Genomic DNA, 21323 nt, shown 5'->3' with positions numbered 1-21323 from the left:
GTTTTGGCCTAGGAATTGATCAAGAAGCTACAGTTGCAAATGGAAGAGGAGAAAAAGGCCTTGGAAGAACAGAAAGCAAAAGAAAGACAACAACTGGCTGAACAACAGAATATAGCAGCTGTGAAAATCCAAGCTAGATTTAGAGCATTTTTAGTCCGTAAAAAATATGGTCCCATTTTAAAACAATGGAAATATGAAATGAGAAAGAAGCAGAAAATGCTAGAGGAAGTAGAGAGAGAAATGAAAGAAAGAGAGGAAAAACTGAACAGGCAAATGGAAGAAAACAGGTTAAAGAGAAAAGAGGAAAGAAAGAGACAAGAAGAACTTGAAAGACAAGAATATTTGAAGCAAGTGAGGAGGCATGAAGAATATGAGAAAAAGAAAGAAAGCCTGAGATTGGAAAGAGAAAAACAATTGCAAATAAGAGAAGAACAAAGAAAATTAGAACAAAAGAGAGCAAAAGCTGTGATGAGTGAAAATGCAAAGAATAACATAGAAAACATAAAAAAGGATAAAAAGACAGAAAATATGAAAGTAATAAGAGAAGACAAGGAGGAACTAAATAAACAAGTAGAGGAACCAAAAGAAAAACATGCTGAAATGACGGATGAAACAAATAATTGGATGATTCCAGCAGAAAGAAATTTGACACCAAGTGTGCTAGGCTCTGAGAAGGAACACTCTTCTCAAGGGAATAATGAGAACTTACACATTAATTCAGTAACACAAGTAGAAGAAAATTACTCACAAAGAAGTTATCTTGATAAAGCTTCAAATGGTCACATTTCAAAAGATGAATCTCTTAACTCTGATAAAGCTTCAAATGGTCATTTTTCAAAGGATGAATCTCTTAACTTCAGTGATAGTGACACGGTAGAAAATAAGGCAAACTGCATATGTAGCAGCCCACCAAATGTCCAGCCAAATGCTAATAACAGAGAAATTAAAGATCGATTTTCTCAGTGTGAAACTACAAAGAAAACTTTATTTCCGATGGAAAATGCTAGTGAAGAAATCAGAGACACCTGTGGCAGTAGTCAAGATGTAGCAGATTCTTCTAGTAAAGTAATTTTTCCTGATGATATGGAAAAGAAGAGAATAAACTGGATGAACACATGCAACTCTTGGTTTAAAATATATGACAAAAACCAAAGAAAGCAAGCAACTGTAAGAAAAAGGCTAAGGAAAAGTTTAATTAGCAAGATGCCTCCACTAAGTACAGAAAAGATTATTCATAGTGGCCCTTGGAGTACGTTGCAGCAGGTAACTATATGAAAGTTTGAGAATTAAATGGGAAGACATTCTATTACATTTTTTTTGTTATTTTCTGTTTTGGTATGTTGGCAGAGTGCTATTTATTGTTGAGCAGAAAATAGATATCGTTAGAGTTCCTATGCCCAGGTGCATATAAATAAAATATAATATTTTATATAAATATTTTATAATTTATATATAATATAAATTATTAAAAGGCAAGAGCTCTTACTTTCTGCTCTATTAACAAGGTTTTGCTGTTGTATATAGGCCCACATTTGAGCTCCTGCTCAACTAGCCGCTTCAGAGTTTTGAGAGGAATAATCTCTTCTAGAAACAAGATATTACTGATCAGCTTAGAGATAGTGTTTTGCTATAAAGGACATCTCCTGGTTGCCATGACTTATTTTTCTTTCCACTTAATAACTTACCTTTGTATGCTTGCTCTGTGCTCTCTTCTTGATATCCATTCTGAGATGGCTTACTAGGCTAGACACAATTCTAGGCTGAACTAGTTTTGTCTGCACTACACTCATTATTTATGAGACTGTGACTATTGTTTTCATGTTAGTTTCTCCCATAGAACAGATCAAACCTATCATTGCCATTCTTTTCTGTATGAAAAGATTACTATTAGTTGCTTGCATTTTATGCAGCATTAGTAGACTGTAGTTTCATTCTCTTTTTCATCTTAAGGAAAATTACCATAATATGATGTTGTGCAATGAATGTTCAATATACAAATATTAGTTTTATTTGTCAATAAATGCATGTAGGTCACAATGCTTACACTCGAAGATTTGCCAGCTTGTAGCCTCTCAACCTTATCTGAGTGTTCAAATCTTCAAGTTTTGACTCTGAGGCGCTGTGGACTGATTGCACTGGAAGGACTAAGTAACTGCAAAGACCTGAAGTATATCAATGTGGAGGTATCAAGCATTTTTGATTCTTTGTTATAACATGGGGAGAACTGGCAGTTTTGCTCCTTAGTTGATTGTGTAGTTGTGTCCAACTGAATATATAACTTTTAGCCTTAAGAGCATAGGAATAGCAATGAAATACTCCCAAATGTGAACATAGTTATACCAGCAGTTTTACAGTGAAAATAACCAAAAACAACATGCTGCAAATGATTCAACCTATACTAAGAAAATATTAGTCTAAATTAGCATAAGTACTAATGCTAATTCATTACCTCAGTGTCTGATTGATGAGTGGGCAGGTGCTGTTCACCATAGCAGGTACTCAGCTTGAGCAAGAATAGGTACAAGAAAGAGTCCTTTACAACATACACCCTGTATATTAATTAAAATTAGCATATATGCTCAAGGAATAGTTCTTATAGTGGGCTATCCTAGAGGCCTAATGTTCAGGTATTCTGTACAGTGTCCTACATGGCCCTGTTTAATGACTAAAGAAAATATTTTCTTTGTAATACATCTTTGTTCCAGAACTTGGCAATTTACATAAAACAGCTTTGTTCACACTTTTCTTTTAATGTGTTTCAACAACACCATTTCCCAGATGAAAAGACAAAGCACAGCAAATAGTGAAAGAGAAATCTGAGGAAGCATTATTAAAATGGCCTGGGGAAGGGGATGTTTAAGAAGCAGGACCTCTTGGAGGAAGAATATTAGCTTAGAACAGTGTTAATGTTTCTGACCAAAGTACCTCTAAATGCGGACTTTTGCTATTAGTAAGTAGGATTCCAGCAAAATTACAGCTGTCTTCATTAGCATCTAGTATATATGATGTTTCTATGGAGTTTTCAGTTCATTCTCCCAGGGCTTTGAGAGGGAGAAAAATATATATGGAAGAGACTGCTTTGTTCTTAACTTCTTTTTGTGCTTTTTTTTTCCCAGCTTTGGGCATTTTCAGAGCCAGAATGAAGTTCAAGATATATTCTTGTTCTATTTCAGCAGGACACAAAAAGGTCTTTTCTAGAACTTTTTTTTTTTTTTTTAACTAATGGAAAAATAGGGATGCCCTTACTCCTAGCTAAGAGTTTAGGATTAAAAATAAGCAATTAAGACAATCTGCTATATTTTTACTTAGTTCTGATACTTCACTTCAGATGCTATTTAATATTCTCATTTTCTTTTATTGCAGGAGAACAACATTCAGGTAATTGACTGTGAAAATCTGGAAAATCTCTGTATTCTCATTCTGAATAAGAACAGTCTTTCATCAGTTTGTGGCTTAGATGGATGCAAAAATCTCCAAAATCTTGAACTTTCCTACAATAGAATCACTCGAATTGGTAAGAAAATTATTCCAATTTGTATAACAATATTTATGCAGTTTTTATTCCGAATTATACACGCCTTGGATTCAGAGAGTCAGCTGCTAAACCTAAGGAGACAGACTTGGGAAAAAACCTGCATCTTAAAGCATGGCTTAGCTACTGCCATGTTTTTTATCTAGCAGTATGTAACTATTGTCAGCCAAAGAGAGTTAAAATTGTTCTGAAAAGGCCACTAACTTTATCTGCAGTAAGTCCGCTGGAAAATGTGAGTAGCCTGAGTTCAACTTATCTACAGACATAATGAAAGCAAAGCCTAGCCATGCAACTGCAGGGAATTCCAGTGTTCCTGACTGACACAGTAAGTATTTATATAGAAATCGTATCGTCTGTCTTGAGTCTTCTGGACAATAGGAAAATAATTTAAAACAACTATTAAGCTTGTAGATGAAACACATGCATGTAAGGCTTGTAAATAAAATGTATCTCCACTGTTAAAAAAGATTGTTCAATAACACTATGAACATGGATAATACAGTTCCATGATAAACAGCAAGGGTGTAGCAAAGAGAAAATGGGAAAGTTTAAAAAAAATCTGTAGATGTAGAGACTTTGATGAAGATATTATCAATATTTTTTGCTACTATGTGTAAATGTTAGTACTTATGAAGAAAATCTTTAATAAGTGAGAATAGAAGTGCTGGGAAGTCAATGTTTACTGTAAAAGTGTATCAGTACTCTAAGCAGGAACAGTAAAATAAAATGGTTAAAAAGTTTCATCTGTATTGCTGTGGCAAATAGTGCTTGATAAGATTCTTATTCAGATCGATCTCATTTGATAAAAATGTCTGCAAGACTACTGTAAGAATAGTGTATAACATCGTTATAGTGGATGACACGTAAGAATGTGACATCCGTGTGGAGTGTGGTAACTTCATACAGGCCAAGTGGAGGAAAATCCTCTGGTACTTTCTCTTTAGTGCAGTGCACTGCTACAATGACTGGGTCTCTAATGAATTTAAAGTGGGTAAATAAATGTTCACAAAAATCATCGTAAATGTGTTTTTTTTTTCTTTTCTGGAATTACTTTGAGGATTTTAGGTTAAAACAGATGCATAAAACAGGATATATTTCATATCATAACATATGGAATAGTTGCACAGAATGCATAAAAATGGATTTGTGAGTTAGCATATCCCTTCCATCTCTAAATCTTGCAGGATGTCCCTTAGCAATTTTGGAAGCCCCAGTACGGTGTAGTAAAGCTTATTTACGTTTGTAATATTTAAGTGCTAATGACTTACTGTAGGAAATTTCTGGCATACTATTATTTATCTTCTTACTCTTTTCTCTTGTCATTGAAATATAGCATTGGTAGGGGAAAAATTAGATTTACCAAAAACCCCTTAAAAATAGCAGGAAGTGAAATAGTGTCAATTATGCTTTATCCCTTAAGAATGCATGATCACAAATTAAGTAATTGTGACAGCAGCACACCAAAGTTGAGTGCATATGTTTGTATTTTGAGGATGAGTGCCTTATTTAAAAATTTTCATGCACAAAAAGTAGCATTTTAACTCAAATCTTTGGATATACTTCTGTAGGGTGTCTATATTGCCATAGAATGCTAGGTAAAATCCTGGCAGCTCGAAGAATAGCAATGCATAACCTTGGACGGTCATGGTCATAAATGCTGCTTTCAATATACTCTTTTTAAGACAGAAGTGACTTCAGAACTGCATCAATAGCTCACAGAGTCCCCAGCTAACAGACTTTGGCTGCACTTTGCAAATTGCTGAGAACTTACCTAAAACTTCTCCTTGAATCTTGCTAAAACCATGTATTTGTCAACAAAATGCTTTTCCTATGGCTGCTGTAACTTTTGTTTGTTGCAACATATGTAAAATACACAGTATCTTCTGGAAATGTGCGGAAGATTTTCATGTTTATATTTAATTTTGCATGTGGGCAGAAGAACCAGTAAAATGCCATCTGCTTGTATTGCATTATGCTCTCTTGTGTATTTTCTGTTGAACTGCATTTGATAATTCCAGAATGTTCTGAATGCCGAGCGGGTGAGGAGGAGTAAAAAAGAGATGCTTTGTGCGGCATGCAGAGAAGGAAATTTCCAGATTCTTTTTCACCTCCTTGCCTTTTCTTATTGCGTGTGCAGTCTCTCTTCTCGGTCCCACTCCAGGCTCAAAGAGTGCTTTTAAAGTTTCCAGTACTGCTAAGCTGGAAAAAGTGAACTAACTGAAAAGTGGAGATTTAAGAGCTGCTCTTGTGAGAAAGTCTTGGGAACCAACACACGAAAACACGAGAGTGTTTCTGAGACCACTAGATGGTGCTGGTTCCTTTTTTATTTGTATCCAAGCACGAAAATAAAATACAGGATCTTGTAGTCAGGGTAGTACGTCATGGGCATGTTTGAAATTTTTCAGAATAATTAAAGATTTGTATATTTATTTAATAAAGCACAGTTTTGAAGTTACATTATAAGACATGGGTGTTATATTTAAGATGATATCACTTTAATGTCAGACAATTGCATTCTTTTCACTATGCTTTGCATTTTTAAATTAAAATTATTGGAATGCTTATATTGGGATTTATTTTTCTTTTAAATTTACTGCTGTTTTGCTATTTAATTTTAATTGCTTCAGTTTTCTTCTTATAATTTGTTTTCATTTTTAAGTCCTCTTCTGTATTATCAATACTCTATGGATTGCAAAATGATCTCTGGTTTCATAATCTAGTATGTTTTCAGAGGATAGTCACAAAGAGATTCACTGTTGTAAAGCTCATCCAGCTTCCTTTGGGGAACTTGTGAAATTTTGGGTCAGGTAAAGATGAGACAAAGTGTTCCCTCAAATAATCCTAAATTAGCTAAGTCATCTAAGGATACGTGAAACAGAAGTAAAATCAGAAATTCCTTATTTTAGATACATTTTATGAAGGGTGTGCCCTCAAAGGAATTTTTTACTATAGAGATACAGAAAAGCTGCTCAGACCTGTAGCAAGTTAGATGGATCAGTGCCATTGCATGTGTAAGACTATGGAAAGACAATGTAATTTTTGCTGTCATAAGGATTACTTGGGTTACATTCTGTGAAAGAAACAGATGCTGATGGGAATTGCTTCGCATTTCTTTCCTGCATAGAGATCGCATGCTTTTTAATGTAGATGGCAGGCGTAAATTTGTTGAGAGTGGAATGGCTATAGTCATATAGCTTTGTTCTTAAAGATACTACATTTTCTTTATAAATTTCTTCATTAAAAATTTTTGGTCATAATTCCTTAAAGGAGACTAATTTAAATAATACTGGTAGTACTGTCCTAAGTTTTAATAGTTTTTTCTAACCTTGCTGATACATTAACAACAAAACTTAAAAAAAATGAAATAATAAAAAATTAACTTTTAAACATAGTGTTTTCATTCTGATGGATGATTTTAAGAGGCTGTTAGCTTTTCACAGAGTTCAGAGCAGTTGTAAAGTGGTTAAAGCATAGTAAGTACACTTTATCATTTAAAGAATGTTCTCTAACAGAAGTACCAAAGAGATTATGAACTGTTATTATTGCTTGATTAACAGGATCAAAAATTTGTGAACGTTATGCCCTGTATATGTGATGGGGTCAAAATACAGTAATTCTTTTTAAACCCTATACAGAAGTAATATTAATTTTTACATCAGAGAAATTTCAGAGTTTTCTTACTACTTGAGTAACAAGAGATTTTATTTCACTGTGTCTTAAATCTTGAATTTTCAGGTGGTCTGGAGTCACTGAAAAATCTCCAGCAATTAATTGTGGACCATAATCAGTTAATCAGCACAAAAGGTCTTTGTGAGGTACCTACTCTCATTCACCTAGACTGCTCTTTCAATCATCTCACACAAGTTGAAGGCATTGAGAATTGTGGCCTACTTCAAGTTCTGAAGTTGCAAGGCAATAATCTCCAGGAGGTAAAAGCTTTGAATTTAGTGGCTGTTGTGCATACATCTTTGCTAACAGTCATATTTTTCAGCATTCTGAGTATGTGCTCTTTGATTGGCGTGGGATGTTTCATGCTCTGGGGTAAGATTTTTTTTTCCCTTATCAGAGAGTGATTTTTCAAAGATACTAGTGGCTAGCAGTTAATTGTTTTCTTACTCGCAAGGCCTTGACTCTCAATGATTCTGGTTCCTCCATTTATAGCATCTAGTTTTTTGGTTTGTATTATGTAGTTCTGATTTTGTTTAAAATCTAACAAACTATTATTTTTCCTTATAGGTCCTGTTATAATAGTAAGATAATTATATCAGTCTGGTAATAATTATACCATTTTCATTACATATAAGTAATTACTTCTTACTGTTACTTGTATGTAATGATAGTATCATTATTGTCCCCCTGATGATAATCATGCTTATTTAATGTGTGTTGATTCTCCAAAACTTGAAATTTGCTGCAGCATTTAAAATAGGAAAGTTGTTTGGCAACTCTATGCTTAATTGTATTTTCTAACAGTTATTCTCCTATGAATTCAAGAGATGAAAAGCATTTTCAATAAGCAGCAAATAACTGCATGAATAAGTGAGGCTGTGACTCTTGGGCTTTTGATTATTTATTTTTTTTCTTTAATTTTTTATGTTGGCTATTCAGATGTGATAGAAAAAATGAAAAAGTATTTACCACCTGATATCTAGAGATTATGTGTGGCAACTGGTACATACTTAATAAGGAAATGATACATATATTCAAAATGTTGCTTGTATTTAGTAATGATTAATGAAAAGCATCTGGTAAGCATTCCATTGTTCTTTCTCTAATTTATATTAATCTTAAATAACCATCTCCTTTCTATTTAGCTTCCAAGACTGGAAAATCATGTTCTCTTAAGAGAACTATATTTGGATGACAATAGCATTTCTTCTCCGAGAATGCTTTCTTTGTATTGGTTGCCTCTATTGCAGATTCTTTTGCTGTCTCAAAATAGGTAAGTAAGAAATATTCTTCCACTTACAGAATTGATCCAGAGGAATTTACTAACATAACACTTGTCTGAAAAGTATAATTCTCAGTATGGTTCAAATTTCACTATCTTTTTGGGATATTCTTTAAAAATAAAAATATGTGGTTAGTATGTAATTATATTGGCTACCTCTATCTAAGAAAATTTGGAACAGCATTAACTATGTAAATTAATTTTTTTCTTTTAGATGTTATGTGAAAATAATTCTTGAGCATTGTGGCATTATTAAAACCATGGTGGGTTTCTTTCTTTCTTTACCAATTGTTTCTAGAATATGTCTGTCAAACTTCATACTTCACAGCTAGCTTATTCAAAACAGACTTTGAAGACTATGTTAAGGGCAAGTACTAGAGTTAGAAAGGAAAAATAAGAATGTTTTTTATTTTACATAATAAAATAATACCCTCCAAAACAAGTATATTTGCTTTACTTTTTCACTCTTATGGTTCTGTTTAAAAGGTATAAAACCAAGAAGGATCAAGACAAGCAGCATAAAACTGTATCATGCATTCAAGTCCTCTGTCATTAGTTTTCTGTTTGTTTTCTAAGATAATCTATGCATCTTTAGCGGTAGAATGACCAGATATCCTGGATTAAAAATCTTTATGTTCCACACTCCCCTTTTTCTCAATTTAAATTCTGCTATAAATATATATATGTAACATTTATTAGAACTTGCAATATGTTAATAGGAAAATTAATTTTAAATTAATATCCATTATTTTTCTATTCTATGATCATTTTGTTCTAAATAAGACTGATCTCAGCTTAACAAACATAATACTACGTACCATATATAGAAATGCACTCTCAACTGATTACTTCACTCTCCTGTTAGTGAATAGATGTTTTTGAATGGTGATTCATCTTCCATTTTTAGCTGCTTGCTTTGAGACTAATCATAGCCTAAAAGTGCCCGTTCATCTTCATTGACTAGAAAAAAAATCAAAACAACCACCTCATGTGTAGGTGTCGGCATCTGAACAGGAGAATCCCATCCTATGTGACATTTAGTTCAGCAGAGCCAATTGTGTCTGGGAGCCTGTGGGAAAAAGGATGTGTGAGACTGAGTCCTGTTATTATAAGCTATGTCCTTCATGGAAACTGAATATTATTTAAGTATATACAACCTATATTTTTATATAACTTTTCAGATTGTTTTCATAACATCTGTAGTGAAGTACTATTCATGGAGACTCTTGGATGTAAATAAAATATCTACAGACTCTAATCTTCAAGTTCTTGCTCATGCTTCTAGGGTTTTGGATTTTTTGTTTCCTTAATAATTCTTCTGGAGTTTGGAGAAAGTGCTTCCTGCCTGTGATTAAGCAAGAACATTATATGTTAAGCATTAGATTTGAGTCACACTGCTTGATTTAATTCTTGTTCTTAGCTATTTTTTTTCTTTGTCCTGTTTAGCTTTTTTCGTGGAACACACAATAATGTGGCTCTATATTCTTGTAGTTTCCTCTTTTTCCTCCAGTGTTCTATCCTGTGTATAATAAAATGTTTGCAAAACTCCTTAAAGATCTCATATGCCTGTTAGGGACTTGTGAGGACAGTCTCATCTTGAATGCAGCCTCTGGATTTAGGTTGTGCTGGACTGGCCGTGTAGATGTCACTTGCTTAACCCATTGTCTTACAGTTTTTTATGTCCCTTATAGTGCTTGCTCTGGTTTTCCAGTAGCCAAGCAGAGATGCAGTGTTTGGTCTGCTGAGTTCCTTTTGCTGGGCTGTGAGAAAGGACATATTTTTGGATCAACAGGCTGGATGTACTAAAAATAAGTATACATTTTGCCCCCAAACAATTCCCCTTATTTCCATGATGTGTCTGTAGCTTACATCAAATCTTTCGGACAAACAGGACAAGATAGCCTTAAATTCATATTAAAAGCCTCAAAATTCCTGGCATTTCAGTAGCCTGCTCTGTTACACTCACTTTATGTACACTTATAAGCAGCTCCATATGTGTGTGCTATAGCATAAGTAACTCGATGTTCTATAGAAACAGTGAATGTAATGGAGTAAGCTGTTGAAAGAAAAGCTGTTTCTTTGCTTTTATCCTACAGCCAGTGCAATTTTGTGAATTTTTTCCAAGTGTTCACTGAGTGCCATTTCCTCTTTACTGACTGCAGGAAGCCAATATAATGATAATGCTATGAATCTGTATTCTTTCTGAAAGTGAGGTACTGTGAAAAGAAAATTCTTACACTAATTTACAAGACATTTTTATTCCTGAGATGCTTTGTCTGCATCATAAATCAGAAATTATCAAAGGTAAAACTCAAAAAAATATTTTTTTAAAAATTGTTTTAAACCTACAGTGTAACAAGGAAGTGAAACAGGTAGTGGTTAACTCCCTCAAATAGAAAAAAGACAGCTATTTCACCACTGCTGCTTTTATTAAGTGTTTTATTGTGGCTTTTACATACAAAGCATATTCTTGATTAATGCATGATCGACCAAAGACAATGATGAATTTCTTCTTGACTTGGTTTCTGCAGAGCTGGGACTATGAAGATCCATGCTCTATTTTGTAGCAGCTGAGGAGACAATTGTTAAGTTAGTTTTAAAAAGAGACATACTATTTTTTCTATTGTGGTGGATAGATTTAGGTGTAGGAGAAAGCAACCTTGTCCTTGTATAAGGTTAATAAATTTTTAATATGTGTTAAGAGTTCATGTAGCATTTACATTTACATGTAATCCCATTTAACTATGTAATTTATTAGTTAATATCTTTTTAAATTAAAAAGTTTTACAGTGAGATGCTAAATGTGCTGTTCAGGTAGACATTCTTTTTCAACTTCAAAATTGACAAAATCCCTCCTGAGATTTCTGTTTTAATGTGGTATTAATAAGACAAAGTTATTTTTTTTGCTATCTTTTGCCTTTCAGTAAGATAACCTAAGTGAGATGGATAAAAATCTAATGCAGTCACCTGAAAAATTTCTTTTTTTATTTTGGGAAAATGGTTTGGCCACAATCAAATTTGTTGTGAACATATTGCTCCCATGTTTTTGCATCTAGATGAATTCCTAAAAGGCTTATATTGGAAGTGATAAAAAGTTGGTTAAGTTCTTTCTTAGCATGCATTGTTCTCTCAAATATATATATGGTATCTGTGTTTTAACTGAATTTCTCAGATGTGAGAGTTGAGTTCCTTGCAAGCCATGCTGTTTTGAGGATTTGACTGCTTTTCCAGAATTATTGTGACGAATCTAAATGTCATTGGATGTTGAAATAAGTCATTAATGAGAAAAGCTATACTGATATATAGTGCTTTTCTTCATCCTATCCTTACCACCCTAGATTTTTAAAATAATTTTTAGCAATTCTTTGCTGGTGATAAGTTTATCTCTAAGTATGTGGCATCATGGGTAATGTACTTGAAGTACTGCCTACTAGAGTATTTATGAAGTGGCTACCTGACTGATTTCCTGTATTCTGTGAATTTGCCACTTATAAATATGGTGGTTATTGCAAACTGAATTGTCTTTAATTTAAGGAATGGAAAAGAAATCTGGTCTTCACATGAAGATCTATATTATGAGAAATTTATTTTAGTTATTTTGCCTTGCTTCCTGCTAATTGCTTAGTAACATCAACGCTATTTTTTCTGGGGAAAAGCAGTTGCATGGTAGGATTTAGACCATCTTGAGCAGTAACTGTTATTCATGTTCAGAAACACAATCTTCATTTTCTCTGATACATACTTGCAACAATTCTTAAGTCTTGTTTTCTGATATAGTTAAAGAACATAAAGAACATAAACTCCATCTCTGACCTGTTCTGCTAGTGCCTTAAATGGGAGCAGAAAAAGGAAGCTATAGCTTTCTTTTTTGTGAATATCTTTTACTTTTGTGTCTTCTTTGTAATTTATATCTCTCTTATGCCCAGGGCTAATGTGACAAGGTCAAGTAGTATTAAGTTTTCAGTAATGTCCTTTGTCTTTCTGGTTTGAATTTTCTTAGGAAAAAAATTAACAAAGAATGTCGGTAAAGGGAAAGCTATAGAATGACAGAGAAATGTTTTAACTCTCATAATGCCAACGGCAGGCAAGGACAGTCCAGTGGGCAATTTCTAATTCACCACAGTATATGCTGATAAACATCCAGAGAACTCATGATATATAAAACCCCTGCGTTATCTTTTGTCCCTTATGCAAAATATTACTTTTTTTCTGTATATATATATATATATATATAGTCATGAATTTTCAGGTTTTTGCAGCCATAATACTAGCCAGTAATATCTATGATGATATTTGCTACAAATATTAAATATATTTATGTACTATTAACTGATAATGAGAAACTAAAATGCTGAAATTTGTAGTACTATATACACATATTCATATAAGGCTTAATGCTTTATAGAGTCAATACTTTTTCATAGTTTTTTGATTACTTGGAAAACTTCCATAGCACGAAGAAAATAGATCTAAATAGGATTAGAACCAGGACAGCTTTACAATGTAGTTTGAGAAAGAAATGGAACTATAGTGGCATGTACTCAGTTGTCTTTATATCTCTTTCTCTGAATTTACTCTTAAAATGTTATGTTGTCATATAGAAATACTTCCCAACTGAATGTGGAAATTATTTTTTTTTCTGCTTTAAATTTGGTTGTTTTTTTCAATAAGATTAAATAATCTACAACCAACATTTAGTCCATAATTAGTGAACCAGAGTAAAATTCAGCTCTGCCTTTCCATTGTAAGGCCTGTGCTGGAAACACAGCAGTCATACATTTCAGCAACAAAGATGCATTTTTGTCTTTCAATAATTTTGAGTACATTTCATTTTTTTGTAATGTCATATTTCAGGCAAAAATAATTCTGATTTATACCTTTCAAGGGCACTACACCCTGAGAAAATACTACTTTCTGTGACTAGCATTTACAAACTGACCACATACAGTGCCATTTCTGTACCATTCTCTTGTAATGATAGGGCCTTGCCCCTACAGGGATGAAACATGTTACCTAAACATGTATTTCTTTAAAAAATGTATAGTTGGTGTACTATATGCTTAAACATTCTAGTTTTAGTTGACAATTGTGATTCTTTGTATCTTGATTTTTACCTTTTCCTGCCTCTCATATTTAACATAAAAAAAGGTTAACTTTAAACTGAAAATATTAGGCAATAGCCTGGCAGCTGAACAAAACATTCAATATTCATTCTTACATCAATGGAAGTTTGTAAGCAAAGAAATAACACTGAGCCTCAGTCCTTTAATAGTAGCAATAACACACATCTTACAGTCCCAATCCCATTTTGTTGAATGTCAGCTCAGTTTCTTTACATTTACTCTTTAATGCTGCAGACAAGAATTTTGTTCTGTCTTTAGTACTGCTTTACTGCACTATTGCTCAAGAAAAGCTCTGATAATGCAAGAGGAGCCATTCCATAGCCAATTCCATAACTGTCTCAGTAATCAGCACCTATTTGATACAGTCTGACAGAAGTAGTAAGACAGATGAAGCATAAAAATATATTGCAGAGTAGTGCAGCCTTGACCTGTTGAAAAACACATCCATGACAACAGTTATGCTACTTTTAGGGTCTAGGAAGTAATGTGCTGATGGGAGCAGAGAAACAACCTGTTAAGAAGTTTGAGCAATGAGGAAAGACGACAGAGACCAAGAAAATTTTATTTTTTCTCCAGAATCAGGACCTTCTATTAGTACCATTCTAGTTATGGTGCCTAAAGGAAAGCCAGCTGAGTTGTGTAAATTTTATAGGACTTCAGATCTTCACCACAAAATGCAGGGAACAGAATTAAATATTTATCAGATAAAAAACCATTAATGAGAAAATATTAAAAACTGAGGTGCTGAGAAAGCTAAGAAATACTTTCAAATTAAGATTTCAGTAATTAGTCCTAGCATCTTGGATAGATAAATGGGCATTTACTTATATAAATAAGTAAATTTTCATACCTGCAAATGATTCTGGTGCCTTTCTGTTGAACCGCTGTTAAATTTTTAAAAAGTTCTTTTCTGTTTTGTTCTTAGATTAATTGACCTTGTGCCTTTAAATTCATTTGTGTTTCTGGAAAAGCTTGATATCAAAAATAACTGCTTGTCAGGTGAGTTGTGTTGAAAAAATAAAAGCCCCATTCAAATAAGAACATCTTAGTTAAATTATAGACTGAATTGAATGGGATTATTCTCATGTATTTATAACAGATATTTATATGGAAAATATATAAATATTTTCCAAACACAAATGTTATAAATATTAATTAAAACTATACTGTATGGATAGCAGTCTTGCTTTTAGGACTGCGTGATGGTGGTACATTTTACTTTCTTGTAAGAGTTTTTGGGAAATAAAATGGTTCTGCATTTGGACATATTTAGGCTTCTTTCTGCTATATTACAGATCTTAAAGATGTCCATAGCTGGTTTAGTGGCTGTCATAAACTAAAGGAGTTGTCATTGAGTGGGAATCCTCTTCTCCAAGAAAAAAACTGGAGGTAAGCTAAATCAAAAATCAGAATCAGACAACAGATTGTTGTATAAATCTTGGTTAAACAGTAGAAACACTCCCACATATAGTCTGAACAGTCTCACTGCTGTGACAGGTTCACATTGCACATAGCTAGTGAAGGAGTAGTGTCTGTTAGAAGAAAAAGTCAGGATGAATGTTTAATTTTTCCTTAGTAGTTGAAAATGAGCCTTTTTTATTCTTCAATTTCCTTATCTCTACATCAAAAATTAATAGGTCTTATAATTATGAAAGAGATGCAAGTGTAATGCTGTTGTTTGCCCCTCAGTGGTGTATAATACTGGAATAATGATCTGAAAAATCAAAGACCTAGTCCTAGAGATTATGATATGTCCCTATATAAAAAATGAGTAGGGTAGAAAAGAAACTTGACATACAAAATTATATGCTGTTACCATCATTCCTGAAATAAGTATTTAAATGGGTTTGTAAACCATAGGAGTAAAATTCCAAATGAATAGGTTTTTTGTATGATTTTTTGCATATTAGACATAGTACTTGAGGTATGGCCTCACACCTAGTGCTAAGCACAGGGGTATGATCACTACCCTAGTCCTGCTGGCCTCACTAGAATCTAAAAAAAACAAAATCACCCTTACATTACATTTATATCTTCCATTTGAAGATTTTTATACAAATTTAGGATTGTTGATCAAAAGAAAATACTCAACTATTTCTAACTTTTCGTTAGAAGTGTTTGAGTAGTTTAAAAGATATCTATGCAAGTACATTCTTGATTGATTTGTTTGATTTTTTTAATAAACAGACTTATTTGCACCTCATTATTCCTGCAGGTAATTTAATTCATAAAATTCTGTGACTGTGACAGAATGTTTTGAATTTCCATTTCCATTGTTTGAATTCCCACTATTTTACAAAACTGTTATTTCACTAGTAATCTGGAGGGAAAAGGTTTCTGAATTTCAATTTAACTATGAGAACTGACACTTTAGATTGCTAAACTAATAGAGTTTTTATGGTTAGACAAGAGATGAATTTTTCTAAAGGATTTAAAGTATGGGATGCTATGCAGTATGGATTTGGTGAATATAGCATTGACTGTAACTTCAGACAATGTGTTCCAGTGAACTTTACATAACCCCTTGATACCAACAAAGGAATTAGTTGTAAAATTTCCCAATCAGTTTTGTACTTTCATGTCCAGCCAGCGATAACACCAACAAAAGTGAAGTAGTAAGAAATCTCTTTCTAAAAATTAAACCCTGGGATCAGTCTGACTACTCCTAGGGGAATATGTTTCAATGCTGAAATGATTAATAGAGCCTCTTAAGTGACAGAATATTCACCAGGAAGTTTTCACTAAATGAAATATTGACTCAGCCCTTCACCAGGAGGAACCCAGCTGGAAAAATGAGTGTCGAGAGCCCACAGCTCTAAGAGACAGAACTTCCATCATTGATCAACTTTGATATGTCACTGTTTTGGTGTATTGCTGTTCAACATCAACTTTGGTAATTTCTCTCTATGTGTTCAGGAATTGTTGATCTAAGTCCATAATTTTATTCCAACTGTACTTCAGACGGTCTTAGCCTTCTGAATGGGCAGTAGAGAAGGAAAGTTTTCTACTTGCAAAAACTGATGTGCTATTCTTTTATTTGGAATATTATAACATGGTCATAAAAACTCTGATTTTCAACTTAGTGTATGTTGTTTGAAATGAGTAGTGAAATGAGTTTGAAATGAAATGAGTCCTTTACCTTCACAGGGAATAGTCAGGGAGCTCCAAAATTTTGAAAACAATACTCTTTCTTAATAATAAGGGGATTTACAGCATGCAATTAGTATTCTTTCAAGAGTTAGTGTTACTTAAAACTGAGTTAATGAAAATACTGAGAGTTGATATAATTTTGCAGTCTTCAAACTTTCAGCAAATTGTTCTGGTACAAGAAATATGTGAAACAAGATTGCAGTAGCAGCTTACATCTCTCAATAGCCTAAACAAAACTGCATGGATGGTACATTTTTTTTAATGTTTTTTGGGGGTTTTTTGTGGTTTTTTCTCTTTGATTAGGTAAATTTCTCATACATATCTTTTCTTTTATCAGTGGCCATAGCTGTCCTTTTTATAGCAAGGAAATTTCATCTTTGCTCTCATTCTTTTCACTGACTTGATTTCAGTATTTCAAAAGTAGGTTTTTTTTTCTTGTCAGGCATACTGAATACTTGTCAGTCACTATATGGTATATGCAAATGATAAAGGGACTAGAATTGGCAAGGTTTAGTATTTTGTGCAGTTTAAAAATTTAAGTTTTTTAATGTGTCAACATAATCAGCTCTGTATCTTAATCCGATGTTTTATTTTGCTGTGTTGCCTACTAATCAAATGAATTACAGGTGCCAATGCACAAGTGTGTCTAATTTTCCCATTAAGGTTTGTGCAGGTAAAATTCTAGCTCTAGTGATTTGAGACTATTGCCATTGACTTTCTTGGTGTCAGTATTTCATCAGGGCTCTTTATACCATTAAGTATTAAGAAGTCTTGCTATGTTCTGTGTTTTATTCTTTATATTATTCTTTAGTTTAAGTATAAATTTTTAGTTAATATGTTAACATATGAAGTAAGGAGAAATGTATGCAAAAATTTAGAGAGCTGTCTTCATGTTCTGTATTGCAACACGATTGTATCAATAACATGGGTGTTTTAGCATAAGGATTTTTTCAAAAACTAATTATGATTTCTTTTTTCTTAAGATCTTCCATGTTGGAGATCCTTCCTAGTTTACAGTTGCTTAATGGTGAAGTCTTAATCCATCATACTTTACCCACACCTGAAAAAATCAAAGCATCAGAATTAGGAACTTTTCTGGAACTTTGTCAAGTTCAAATTGCGGAAACTATTCAACTGAAAAAAAAGGCTGCTGAATTGGAGTACGTATTTATGTGAATATAAATTGTATTCAGAAATATTTTTTTCCGTTTTGTTACTGAAGTTCTGGTTGGCATATGAATTTTACTTAGGGTTTTTTGCCTGGAAATATATTAGGATAAGAAAGAGATTAGAATCATTGACTTCAGAGCAAAGTCTGTTTTAGACAGATATGAAGTTATGAGTGCCTTGAGTTTTGTTTCTATAAGTTTGAGAAAACAAGTGGTTCAAAAACCTGCAATTAGAAGTAGTTAAATGAAATTATGCACACAACATAGTATAGTGCTATGCAGGAATTGTAGTTTAAATCCTGAAAGTTGTATAATCATATTAACAACATATAAACATATTAACATGATTTCCAACTTTAACTTAATCAACTCTAATTTGGCTCTGATTTGGTACAATATGCTCTATTTGCATTTCTGCATTTGTTTTCCATGTGTAAGTTATTCACATTCTAAATAATTGAAAAGGTTTGACCTCTTTTCTCTTAAGGTAGTGAGTTAGATGAATCTGTGTACAGGTCTTTAATGTTGTCATACTTGCTACCTCTATCACTGTTACCATGGTTAGTTGTCTAGTAGCTTCAGCTTAGATCATGCAAGTGGTTATTTATCACTTACACATACTATGTTTTAATTGTTTTAAAATATCTAAATATCTCCAACTTCTCATTTCTGCACTTAGTAATACTGCATGTTTTTTTCTTGCATAGTTCTTTTTAATTTCCTAGCAGGTTTAGAAAATTATTATAGTCCTTAGAATATCCAACTAATGTTTTAATTTTTGGAAAACTGTTTTTCTTGATTCTACCAGGTACTGAACATTACCCCAGAGCAGGTGAAGCATGTAATGTTTTACATTATTTTAGTTTGAAGTTTGCCTTTCATACTTTGTTGGTTCAGGAAAAGCATGCACTTTTTTTTCAGAATCTGGCTATTTTGTGTTTCCATGTAAGCCTGTATATCCTTGGTATCTTGTTACTAGCTAGCAGTTTATTACATTGTTGTATTATTGCAGTTTTTACTAAGTTGCAATAAAATCTTCATAGCTCAGAATCAGATTCACTTGAAAAGAGGTTTGTATTAAGAATTAGATTGAAATTAGTTGGGAGAAATTATATAGTGCATTTTTCTATGACAGATGTAATGTGTAAGTGGCTTCTAAGAGTCATACGTTTCTCCATTACACCATCAAGATATGTCTTCTCCACTTTTGTGATTTTTGGCTTCTGGCTTGCAGGTGGGAAGCTGCTATCTCCTAATCTGTTTACCATCCTGAAATGGTATTCTCACCTTTCTTTTCCATAAAGCAAAATAAAGCTCTCCTTTTCCATGATTGAGAAAATTCTCCATGTCTGATATTTAGATATTTCATCATTATTCTTTTGCAGAAAAAAAGCTGGTTCATAATTAGGATATGACTCATGAGCAAACTGTAGCAGAATCTAGAGACCTAACTTTCATATATTCAATATTTCATATTTTCAATATTTCATATTCCTGCAGGACGGTAAAAAGTGAGAGGAAAAGATGATATTCCTAAAATTTAGGGGGGTTTAATTCTGTATGAATGGACAGAAGAAAGATAAATAAGAAATTTGTTGTTGGGTCATCAGGGTCAGACCATCCATTAATTGTGAGGACTATGTGGCTCACACTACTTTCTGGAAGCTGACTTGTACTTCTAACGTCTTTTATCAAAGACTGGGAGTGAGACAGAGCGTAGGCTTACTGTGCTTGCAGACCACAAGTATTCAAAGGCAGTTGTTGAGGGGAGGGCTACCAATCAGACCACAGGCAAGATGGGAGGACAGGTCACCAGGAGCCTTGTAGATTCAATAAGGACAAGTGCAAAGTCCTTTATCTAGGAAGGAGGTAAAGACAGGAGGCCTTCTGGCCACTCCCAGGCTACTTGCTGAGTGGAAGAGAGGAGGCCTTGGCTCTGTCCAAGCACTGTTCAGCAAAACATTAGTGTTTGATTGATATAGTTTCGGTCTAAATCACGGCATTAAATGGGAAACTGTAGTGAGAGTTAATTCATTCCAGCCAGAGGTAGTACAACTGGACATAAGGAGAAACCTTTTTAGTGTGGGACAGTGATGAATTGCAATAGGCTGCCTGGCGTAGTTGTGCAGTCTTGTTTGTGGAGATTTGCAAGACCTGACTGGATGAAAACCTGAGCAAACTGGTCTGATTTGAGAGCTAACCCAGCTTTGAAGCAGAAGGTTGGACCAGAGACCTCCTGAGGTTCCTTCAGTTGAGAATTTTATTATGATTCTATGGAAATTTTGAAAGATAAATGTTTGAAAGAGGCTGCAGATGTTTCAGAACAGTAGTGGAAAGAGGTGATTATGTAAACATCTCTTTACTGAATGTCTGGTTTGGGTGGAGGGAAGGTGGGGAATGCAGAGGAGGGAGGGTTGTGGAGTTTTTAAGCTTTTGAGAATTCATTCATGATTTTTTAAATCAGTAACCATGGCATGTATCAAATTTGGTCTTAAAATTAATTTCTTGTGTGTTAAAGCCATCTATCTTTTATTTTGACTGAAGTAAAATTTATGGATGACTTGAAAACCATTGCAAACTGCAGTTCATAAAAGGAACTCTAAACAACTTGTTTGTATATAAGCCTTAACAGCATAGCTATTATATGTACATATTGCAATACTTTGACTGAATTAATGTGACATTGCTAAACAACAGGCCAACAATAGATCAAGCTTCTATCTGTTTCTCATGTTGCTAAGTTATGAGCCCCTGTAGGTGTGACCTCAAGTATGTAAGCTGCCAAAAGTAATCACTGCTTGCTTCCCTAATCTGTTTCATACACCACTGCTGCCCAGTTAAATTCTGTGCTGTTTCTTCATGAAACTTCTCTGTTGTTGCCATGTTTAAGAATAAAAATTACTTTGCAATTGAATTTATTGATTATACAAAATATTTTCTGTCACATAACCTCTAGATGACTTGTAATAAGTAATCATGTAAAAAAATAATATGATACCTGTGCTGCAGCAATTTGTTTTCAGCCATCAAATGTGCAGTTTTCTGGCTAGTGGAACTTGAACTTTACAAATACTGTATCTATATTCCAGTGAAAATGATAGGAATTTCATAAATGGTGTTGCAAGGAGAGACTATGCCAACAGTGACCTATTTCATGTTTGTAAGGAACTTTGGTAAAGTGCAGTTGAACACCAATAATGATGCTTATTGAAGTTTCTCTGAAGACGTTAGATTTTACCCCACACTACTGCAAACAAAAGCTCACATAAATGGAGGTTCACTATTTGAATATTCCATGTATTATAATTATGAAAGTCAGAGAAGGGAAAAACATAATACTAAGCGAGGTTTTAACTAGCAAACACTAGCATATGAAGGGGCAGAATACTATGATTTAA

At 33.5% G+C, this 21323-nt stretch overlaps 1 protein-coding gene across 15 annotated transcripts in view; it reads left to right on the top strand.

Moving 5' to 3' along the window:
* LRRIQ1 (leucine rich repeats and IQ motif containing 1) overlaps nt 1-21323 on the top strand; it is a 109208-nt gene that overhangs the window by 7739 nt on the left and 80146 nt on the right. For 13 of the 15 annotated variants that reach the window (XR_002866681.2, XR_002866680.2, XM_086887811.1 and 10 more), the window contains exons 8-15: nt 13-1263; nt 2031-2183; nt 3364-3514; nt 7268-7461; nt 8347-8474; nt 14532-14605; nt 14902-14995; nt 17740-17916. Coding sequence is in view for 13 of the 15 variants with exons in the window: in XM_086887811.1 (XP_086743937.1) it covers nt 13-1263; nt 2031-2183; nt 3364-3514; nt 7268-7461; nt 8347-8474; nt 14532-14605; nt 14902-14995; nt 17740-17916 (2222 nt within the window). In the remaining 2 variants the exon portion in view is untranslated. The remainder of the gene's footprint in view (nt 1-12; nt 1264-2030; nt 2184-3363; nt 3515-7267; nt 7462-8346; nt 8475-14531; nt 14606-14901; nt 14996-17739; nt 17917-21323) is intronic. The other 2 variants (XM_086887815.1, XM_086887819.1) reach the window with 1 other exon arrangement.

This window comes from Cyanistes caeruleus, chromosome 4 (assembly GCF_971803275.1).
Source record: "Cyanistes caeruleus chromosome 4, bCyaCae1.hap1.1, whole genome shotgun sequence".
Classification (NCBI taxonomy): domain Eukaryota; kingdom Metazoa; phylum Chordata; class Aves; order Passeriformes; family Paridae; genus Cyanistes; species Cyanistes caeruleus.
This window is presented reverse-complemented; position numbering and strand designations above follow the sequence as displayed.